This window comes from Ranitomeya imitator, chromosome 1 (assembly GCF_032444005.1).
Source record: "Ranitomeya imitator isolate aRanImi1 chromosome 1, aRanImi1.pri, whole genome shotgun sequence".
NCBI lineage: Eukaryota > Metazoa > Chordata > Amphibia > Anura > Dendrobatidae > Ranitomeya > Ranitomeya imitator.
The window spans coordinates 313,116,860-313,127,319 of NC_091282.1; the positions used below are offsets into that span (position 1 = coordinate 313,116,860).

The 10,460-nt window shown below is 42.6% G+C and overlaps 1 protein-coding gene across 1 annotated transcript in view; it reads left to right on the plus strand.

Moving 5' to 3' along the window:
- PRODH (proline dehydrogenase 1) overlaps nucleotides 1-10,460 on the plus strand; it is a 220,076-nt gene that overhangs the window by 137,899 nt on the left and 71,717 nt on the right. The window contains exon 6 of the mRNA XM_069758514.1: nucleotides 6,761-6,877. Coding sequence (XP_069614615.1) covers nucleotides 6,761-6,877 — 117 coding nt within the window. The remainder of the gene's footprint in view (nucleotides 1-6,760; nucleotides 6,878-10,460) is intronic.

Consider the following 10,460-nt stretch of genomic DNA (forward strand, 5'->3'; position numbering starts at 1 on the left):
TATTTTTTATTTTAATTCTTTTCTGCCAAAGTTTGTATTGTTAACTTGGTGAATGTATTTTTGTGTAATGCATTCAGGTGAAGAGAGACCGAACGCTGTAGGAGATACAGTATGTTACAGAGACTATAGTTTCTTTTTTTTTTTTTTTTTTTTATTTGCATAAAAGTGCAAAATGCTCTAAAAGGCATACATGTCATAGAAGGGTTCTCAACTATCTAAAGCAAGGGTCCCCAACTCCAGTCCTCAAGGCCCACCAACAGGTCATGTTTTCAGGATTTCCTTAGTCTTGCCCAGGTAATAATTGCATCACCTGTGCAATGCAAAGGAAATCCTGAAAACATGACCTGTTTGTGGGCCTTGAGGACTGGAGTTGGGGACCCCTGATCTAAAGGTCCTCAACCTCCTTTTCCGCGAGTATGTCCCTGACGTGCTCCCTTACCCTAATGCGCAGTTCCCTGGAAGTTAGGCCAATATAGACCTTAGAACAGGGACACTGCGCAAAATAAATCACATATGAAGTGCTACAGGAAATGTAATGGTTAATAGTGTATTCCTGAGTACCATCCATATTTGTAAAGGTTTTAGCCCTTATGATGTTATGCAAATTGCACGCCAAACAATTCCCGCAGGTGAAACATCCCCACCTTTTGTTTTGAATTGCCAAAGGGACTTTTCTGGGGAACCACATAGTGGCTCTTCACCAGTTGATCCTTGATTTTTGCTTCTCCTAGCCGTGATCAATGGTCCTGTGGAAATTTCTTTCCTCAAGATCGGATCAGTTTGGAGGATGGGCCAATGTTTAGTGAGAGTCTGGCGAATAGTGTCCCAGTGGCAAGTAAAAGTTGAGATAAATCTCGTTTGGGGGTCACTCTTATCCTTCACTTTACCACAGCTACCGAGTAGGCCTTGTCGTGGGGTATATTTAGCCCGATGGTATCCGTGTTTGATATACCTTAGACTATAGCCTCTCTCCTAGAAACGGGCTCTCAAATCCCTAGCCTGTGCCTCAAACCCATCCACAGTAGAGCATTTATTAACATGTGTTAATTTTTCTAAACCCTTTTTGTGAGAGTGGTGTGTTTGGGTACTTGGTACCCGGTTGTTAGACCATATCATTGATTGACCGCTTTTTGAGCACAATGTATAATGACTGTGGTTAATAGGTGGTGTGGGAGTGGTTAGACTATGTGCCAGAAGGGCAGCTAGTCCTGTAGTGATCTCCTAACCAAATACTGATTATCTTGAAACTGCAAAACAAAACCCGGTAAGTGAATTAACACATCCAATTAACACCCTATTTCAAAACCCCACCCACTGCATGTGAGTATGGTTTAGTTCACAATTTGGGTACATCCCTTGAGGGGTTATTCATATGCCACACTTTGTCTAAAAAAAAATTCTGCAGCTGAACATCCCTCCATTCATGTCATGTAGTTTACTTTTTATGTTAAAGGGAACCTGTCACCCCCAAAATCGAAGGTGAGCTAAGCCCACCAGCATCAAGGGCTTATCTACAGCATTCTGGAATGCTGTAGATAAGCCCCGATGTATCCTGAAAGATGAGAAAAAGAGGTTAGATTATACTCACCCATGGGCGGTCCGGTCCGATGGGCGTCACGGTCCGGTCCGGGGCCTCCCATCTTCTTACGATGACGTCCTCTTCTTGTAGTCACGCTGTGGTTCCGGCACAGGCGCACTTTGTCTGCCCTGTTGAGGGCAGAGCAAAGTACTGCAGTGCGCAGGCATTGGGAAAGGTCAGAGAGGCCCAGCTCCTGCGCACTGCAGTACTTTGTCTGCCCTCAACAGGGCAGACAAAGTACGCTAGTGCCGGAGCTGCAGCGTAAAGACAAGAGGACATCATCGTAAGAAGATGGGAGGCCCCAGACCGCGACGCCCATTGGATCGGTCCGCCTGCCCGCCCAGGTGAGTATAATCTAACCTCTTTTTCTCATCTTTCAGGATACATCGGTGGTGTATCTACAGCGTTAGAGAATGCTGTAGATAAGCCCCTTAGGTTGCCTTCGATTTTGGGGGTGACCGGTTCTCTTTAACCCTTCAGGTGCTTCACAGCAGGAGAAGCAATGTGGAAGGAAAAAATGAACATTTAACTTTTTAGTCACAAAAATGATCTTTTAGCAACTGTTTTTATTTTCCCAAGGGTATAAAGAGAAAGTGGACCCCAAAAGTTGTTGTCCAATTTGTCCTGAGTACGCTGAAACCCCCATATGTGGGGGGAACCACTGTTTGGGCGCACAGCAGGGCTCAGAAGGGAAGGAGCGCCATTTGACTTTTTGAATGAAAAATTGGCTCCAATCTTTAGCTGACACCATGTCTCGTTTGGAGAGCCCCTGTGTGCCTAATGATTGGTGCTCCCCCACAAGTGACCCCATTTTGGAAACTAGACCCCCAAGGAACTTATCTAGGTGCATAGTGAACCCCCAGGTGCTTCACAAATTGATCCGTAGAAATGAAAAAGTACTTCTATTTTTTTCACAAATTTCTTTTAGCCTCAATTTTGTCTTTTTCACGTGGGCAACAGGATAGAGTGGATCCTAAAATTTGTTGAGCAATTTCTCCTGAGTATACTGATACCTCATATGTGGGGGTAAGCCACTGTTTGGGCGCACAGCAAGGCTCTGAAAGGAAGGAGCGCCATTTGACTTTTTGAATGGAAAATTAGCTCCAATCGTTAGCGGACACCATGTCGCGTTTGGAGAGCCCCTGTGTGCCTAAACATTGGAGTTCCCCCACAAGTGACCCCATTTTGGAAACTAGAGCACTTTTTACCCCCAAGTGCTTCACAGAAGTTTATAACGCAGACCTGTGAAAATAAAACTTTTTTTTTTTTCCTCAAAAATGATTATGGATTTTTTTAGTCCGCAATTTTTTGTTTTCTCAAGGGTAACTTGAGAAATTGGACCCCAAAAGTTGTTGTCCATTTTGTCCGGAGTACGCTGGTACCCCCCGGGCTGAAGTACAGCTCCCCATGTTCCTGCGGGTTGGGTGAAATTTTAGTTAACCCTTTCACCCGACCTACAGGAATGTGATCATTCTGTGACGCAGCATATGCGTCACAGGTCGGATTGGCACAGACTTTCATGACGCATACGATGCATCACAGGTCGGGAAGGGGTTAAAAGCCAAGGACCAAACCACACGGATAAGTAGTCTGACTGGTGGGTCCCCAGCGGTTTCTCTCTGACCGCTCCCCTTTTGTGACAGGTCTCTCCATATCTGTGAGTATACAGAGAGACCTGTCACTCCAGAGGAGCGAACTGGGAGAATCGTTAAGGAGTCGAACTTACAAAGGGCGTTCATTAAAGATTTCCCCTGACCCACTTCCTGTGGACTGAGCAATGAAACTTGCCACAGTTATTAGTCTTTCTCTACATAGATGCCACCTAGGGACACACGCGTCTCGAATCTCTTAAAGCAACTTTAAACACCTCGCTTGTAGAAGTCGACAGGTTCCTCCAAAAGCCACGTTATGAGTTCGGAAATCAGAGTCTCATCATCTGGGAAATGCTTGCCCTTCAATAATAACTTAATTGTTGGAAAGAGATGGAAGTCCGATGGTGCGAGGTTGAGTGAATTAGGGTGATGCGGTAGAATTTCAAAGCCACAGGAGCATTCTTCCACTTGGGCAACATGTGAGTTTTGAACTGGTGCATTGTCTTGCAGAAGGCAGACACCTTTTGGTGAGCATGCCACGTCTCTTGGTTTTGATGGGCTCCCACAATTTCCGTAGCAGTGAAGCATGGTTTTCCCCTGTGATCATGGTACCTTTAGCTCAGAAATCCATCAATGCTACTCTGTGCTGGTCCAAAAATACTATTAGCATGACCTTGCCTGCCAAGGGTTGGCATGTGCCTTCTTTGGAGGCGGTGAGTCATGATGCTTCTGTTACATTGCCTGGACTTTAGTCTCGGGATCATAGTGATGGACTCAGCTTTCATCCTGTGTGATCAGTCTGTTAAAAAAGTCCTCCTAGTTTCCATGGCACATCTTCAATAGAGCCTGAGAGAATAGACCTGTTCCTGCTTCGAGAAGGTGTGAGCAGGCCGGTAACTCTGCACCCAGCGAGCAGATACCTTATTCATGTGAAGATGGTCTTGGATGATTTTTTTTTTTCCACGGACCCCACACTAATCTTGACTTTTTGGGCTAGGTGGCGAATGGTAACGTGTCGATTTACCAAAATAGCGACTTCCACTTGCTGGATGGTGTGTTTATCAATAACACAGTGGGATCGCCCTGGAATTGGAGCTGTTTGCACCGAAGTCCGACCACATTTGAATTGACAATGCCAGTTCTTGACTACATCATACGATGAGGGAATCGTCACTAACCTCTTTCATCTCATCGAACGTCTCCTTTTGGTGTGAGGCCTTTCCCAGTAAAGGAACTTGATGACTGCTCTGTATTCCACTGGGTCCATTTTTAAACCTCATACCACTTCAGCACCAGGAAAATCAAGACCATTATCAGCTCTGAGTTGCAAATTGGCACGTAACCTATAGAGACTTACCGTATATCATTGCACATGCAGTTTCAGCGTCCTGTGATAAATAGAAGTGGATCAGGGGAAATCTTTAATGAATGCCCCCGTATGTGGCTGAAGTTAGACAGTCGGCTCCTGATTCATGCTACATGTGGATTGAGCAGTATGTATCATCTGTCAGGTTCCCATTTAGTTTGTCCATAGGCTAAAACTATACATTTGGCAGCTGGGTGTTTCTATCCTTGGTTTGATGCCTCTAGTGACCAAATCATACTTTGCCTCTCCTGGCATCCATAAAATAACAGTAGCTCTTGTATAAGTGGTGTATGTGACAGTGGAGTATTTGATCAGTGGCTTAGTCTTTAGTGGTTTCTCTTTTTGATTTAACTTGTCTAAATATATTTTATGTTTACTTTAGTTATCACTTAAAAAGGCGCAATATGCTTATTGCTTCTACACTTTTATGAATGAATATGCTTGAAAGTTGCAAGTTAACCAAACTGAAAAAATACAGGAAAAGTTCTGCACGTTTGTGTTCACCTTATTGATGCATGGCGGTGTCTCTCCCACAGATTTCACCTTCTATGCTGCCTTTTTTAGGCTAATATCACATGGCGTTGAATTTCTTGGTCAAGTTACGTCCGTAAATTGTGGATGTTATGGTCTCAATGTGTTCACCCACATAGTGCAAAAGCTGCCTGCTATTAACAGGCAGTAGTCTGGCCTGTAAATCAGACCAGACCACCACATTCTGTAACTATTTATTTTTTTAATCTACAGGCGTACCTGAAGTCAGTGAGGAAAATTGTTTGTGCACTATCACATAGAGTAGCATTAGTTAATGCACTGTATACTGTCCATTGCGCATTGACCAGAAATACGCCCATGTGAACTTAGCCTTAGGCCGGTGTCACACTTGAGTTTGTAATGCGAGAAACTCGCACGAGTCTCTCGCATCAATACCCAGCGGCAGTGCCAGGAATTGATGCGAGAGACTCGTGCGAGTTTCTCGCATTACACATAGAAGTGTGACCCCGGCCTTACACAGATCCTATTCTAGTAGCCTTGACACCTATTCCACCATCTCCTCTTTTCTGAGATGCCTCCAGCACAACACTCAGACTATTTTTTAGGTCCTTTCTCTCCTTGTACAGTTATGTGACCTTCCACCTTAGCCTAGACATTCAGGAGTTCCCCGTTTGCCAAGACATCACACTGCCTACTTGGTTCGGTATAGTCAATGGGTGTGCAACATGGCAACATCCCAGGCCAATCAGACCACATTGTACTGGCCTACAGGGTTCTCCGTACCCTTCAAAAAGGGCAGACTACAGCCTTCCTCAAGTTTGAGTCCACCACTTTAACCCACCACTGATTACTTCACCAGGCTGAGTTTTTTCCCACCACCCCGGATGCCTCAAACTGATTATATACTCCAGCCATTACCGGTCAAGTGTCAGTGTACAAAACTTGCAGGTTCACTTCCAACACTGCCCAGCTCTGTCGTCCCAAAACCACTTCTGCTCAGTTTTCTAGCTCACCATCTGCTCCATGCTGCTCTCCTCTCAATCAGCTGGTCTGCACCTGTATACTAGGAAAACTCATAAGACCAGCCCAGTCGTCAGCCATCATAATTTTGGCCTTGTCACTCTCATGCTTAAACTTTTTCCTGCTCCCAATACATTATTTTCAAGAACTTACTGTTCACTTGCTGCCCCTTGACAGATACCGTTGTGACAAGATAATCAGTGTTGTGCTCTTCCCTCGTTATGAACGAGCAGTGTAAATTATAGTGGCTGAGCCACTTATTTGTCATGTCTGAGAATTGGTTCCCTGAAGGATAATCCTTTCTACTTTTGACACTTATTTTTAATGAGGAAACAACTGTGTAGAGCAAACTTTGCCAACTGTTTGTTTCCATAGACAAGCTGCAGCGTTCAGCCCTGGTGTGAATTAACGAACGAGACATAGCCTGTAGCGATCAAAGTATTTTACCATTTTCATTTAGATATAATTTGTCCTAAATTATCTCTTTAATTTGGTCTCCTCTTTATTGCCTTCCTGTAATGTTGCTATTGTTCTTCATTCTTGTTATAGCTCTCCCTATATCATGGTAACATATTAAAGCCATTAATATGCGCTGTTCAGCTTTTTCATGAAGCCATATGAAAAGAGAATAGGAGTTAAAGAATATGGATGAGCGTGTAGATCTCTGCCTATGTTCTGATGTGTTTCTTAGCCATCCTTTCTGTCTTTTAGCTACAGTTTTCTGAAGTGCTCGTAAAATGGCGGCGGTTTTTCCACCAGCTAGCGGCGGATCAGGGCAAAGCTGGGCTTGCAGCTGTCGAAATTGAACTGGAGGTGGAGAAGTTACAAGTAAGATCTCACCCTTTTTATTCCCGTATTTTATTCTTCAGTTTTGTTTTTTTTTCTGTTTTAATATGCGGTACTGTGTATTAATGATTTGGTTCTAAATGCCATTTAATAGCTATTCTTATAGCTGAGATGAGACATGTCACGGCTGTCAATCAATAACCCTTTAAACAAAAAACAGTTCTTTTGCCTGTTTGCTTCCGAAGTAATTAGAGGAGAAAGCGCTCAAATCAGGCAGGAGGTTCACATGGACACCTAGAAACTGGCAGAAAAGCAATGTAAATACATATTTAATAGGATGGTAATGAGAAAGTTACTTTTCACACTGATTGGTTCTTTCTAGAAGTCAATTACTCTGATTACTTGATTTCACTCTTAAAGACTTCGGATGTCCTAGGATGTGACTTTAATTTCTGTAAAAGTTTCAACTGTTAAAGTACAAAAAATCTAAAATTTCAATATATTCTGTGTCAGTTCCATACAGTCTTCAATACCTCTGTTTATTGTAATTTGATGGGAGTCTTTCAGCATGAATTGACATAGTTTAAACACTTAACGACCACCGATACACCTTTTCACTGTGGCAATTCACTGAATAACGCCAATCACAAAAAGTCCAATTTTTAAAAATGTATTTCTCTCTCCTGTGATATGGTCTAACATATTTCCATTTCCTGGAAAAGAATGACGGACGCATTGCGCCCACCGAGGTCTGCCGGCCAGTACCTGGCAATCGAACTTTTTTCTTATTGGTTCCTTTGGATCACTGTGCTAGACCCTATCACAGTGATCAAAATAATAAAAATGGTAAATCAAATCCCACTTTGTCACCCCCTTAGTTAGATGTAAATTATAAAATATAAAAACTTTACTTTTTTTTTTCATTCTTTGCATTTAGGGTTGGGGTTGTGTTAGGGTTGGAGTTAGAATTGGGGTTTTCTCAAAAGTAAAAAAAAAATAAAAAATTACGACAATGTGAAGGCTAGTGCTAAGTGCAAGCGCTTGCTAATTGAGTTAGTATTGTGCTCTGGTATGCACAGAGTATCACGGATGCCGCATTTTTTTTCGGGTGTCTAACAACCGCAAAACATGCGGGGCAGGGACTCGAGCATGTTACTCAAGCACCTGCGATATTTCGTGCATACACAAGCACCCGATGCAAACTGGAGTAGTGAGCCCTTGCACTCAACACTAATGATGACATATTCAATATGACGACCTAATGTTATCAAATTCTGTGTCATACCTGTGGGTTCAAAATGCTCACTGTACTCCTGGATCAAATCCTTGAGGTGTGGTTTTCAGATTGAGGTAACTTATCGGGGGTTTCCACTGTTTAGTCACATCAGGGGCTCTCCAAACACGACATGTAGTCTGCTAATTTTGCTAGCAAATTTTGCATTCAAAAAGTCATACGGTGCTCCTTTTGGAATGGCCATTCTAACAATACGTTTATTTGTGAACCAAGTCAAAGTCCAGACCTCAATCCAATCGAGAATCTGTAGAAAGAGCTGAAAACTGCTGTTCACAAACTATCTCCATCAAATCTCACTGATCTCGAGCTGTTTGCCAAGGAAGAATGGGCAAGAATTTCAGTCTCTCGATGTACAAAACTGATAGACATAACCCAAGCAACTTGCAGCTGTAATTGCAGCAAAAGGTGGTGCAAAAGTTAAAGGGGCCAAATAATATTGCACGCCCCACTTTTCAGGTTTTGAATTTCCACAAAAATTTTCACAATTGTGTTCCACTTGTTGTTGATTCTTCACCAAAAATTTACATTTGGTATCTTTATGTTTGAAGCATGATATGTGGGAAAAGGTTGAAAAGTTCCAGGGAGCCGAATACTTTTGCAAGGCACTGTAATAATCTCTATATATAGAGATTACTGCGCAAGTGACAATCACGTCACCGCTATTCCCGTGCATGCTCAGTAACAGCCACAACTGGGCGCTCTACCCGCACATGCACGGTAACGACGCGGCTGTTACTGCGCCTGCGTGGGGAATAGCAGTGACGTCTGTTTTACATGTGCAGCCGCAGTAAGAGCCTTGCGGCCACGAACTGCACCTGCGCAAGTGACAGATACAAGTCACTGCTATTCCCAGTAACAGCCATAACTGCGAGGTGTACCCGTGCATGCTTACGAGTTTTGATTACCTCACCCAGCACAAACTGCTCCACAGTCCCATACTGCATCAATTTTGTCTACTATCTGAGACACAAAAATACTGTCTACTACTGGTATGTACATAGTTCATGCCACTGAGACACTGTTTCTGGATTTGCCATTTTAACTGTAAAGATCAAAAAAATAACTAACTAAAAATATTTGGCCTCATCACCATTATGGCACAGAGGAAGACAGCATACTTTATTTTTATTGCATCAGCCAGCAGCAAAGTCAACACAGTCCCATACTGTATAACAATTGTCTACTATCTGAGACACGCAAGTATTCTCTACTACTGGTATGTACATACTTCATACCACTGAGGCACTGCTTATGCATGTGCCATTTTAACTGTACTCAACAAAAAATAACTAAAAATATTTGGCCTCATCACCATACAAAAATGCAGCGGGATGATATAGAACAGATATGTTGGAAAGCGCAAACGGTGTGAGACATGTCGTCTGCCCCTGTCAGCACCACTAAGCATACACAGATGTTAATTTCACCGTACTCCTGTTGCGGTAGCATCTGGTCTATTTCTAGTGTGTGTGTGTGTATGTATGTATGTGTGTGTGTGTGTGTGTGTATATGTATATATATATATATATATATATATATATATATATATATATATATATATATATATATATATATATATATATATATATATATATATATATATATATATATATATATATATATATATATACAGTGGGGCAAAAAAGTATTTAGTCAGTCAGCAATAGTGCAAGTTCCACCACTTAAAAAGATGAGAGGCGTCTGTAATTTACATCATAGGTAGACCTCAGCTATGGGAGACAAACTGAGAAAAAAAAATCCAGAAAATCACATTGTCTGTTTTTTTAACATTTTATTTGCATATTATGGTGGAAAATAAGTATTTGGTCAGAAGCAAAATTTCATCTCAATACTTTGTAATATATCCTTTGTTGGCAATGACAGAGGTCAAACGTTTTCTGTAAGTCTTCACAAGGTTGCCACACACTGTTGTTGATATGTTGGCCCATTCCTTCATGCAGATCTCCTCTAGAGCAGTGATGTTTTTGGCTTTTCGCTTGGCAACACGGACTTTCAACTCCCTCCAAAGGTTTTCTATAGGGTTGAGATCTGGAGACTGGCTAGGCCACTCCAGGACCTTGAAATGCTTCTTACGAAGCCACTCCTTCGTTGCCCTGGCGGTGTGCTTTGGATCATTGTCATGTTGAAAGACCCAGCCACGTTTCATCTTCAATGCCCTTGCTGATGGAAGGAGGTTTGCACTCAAAATCTCACGATACATGGCCCCATTCATTCTTTCATGTACCCGGATCAGTCGTCCTGGCCCCTTTGCAGAGAAACAGCCCCAAAGCATGATGTTTCCACCACCATGCTTTACAGTAGGTATGGTGT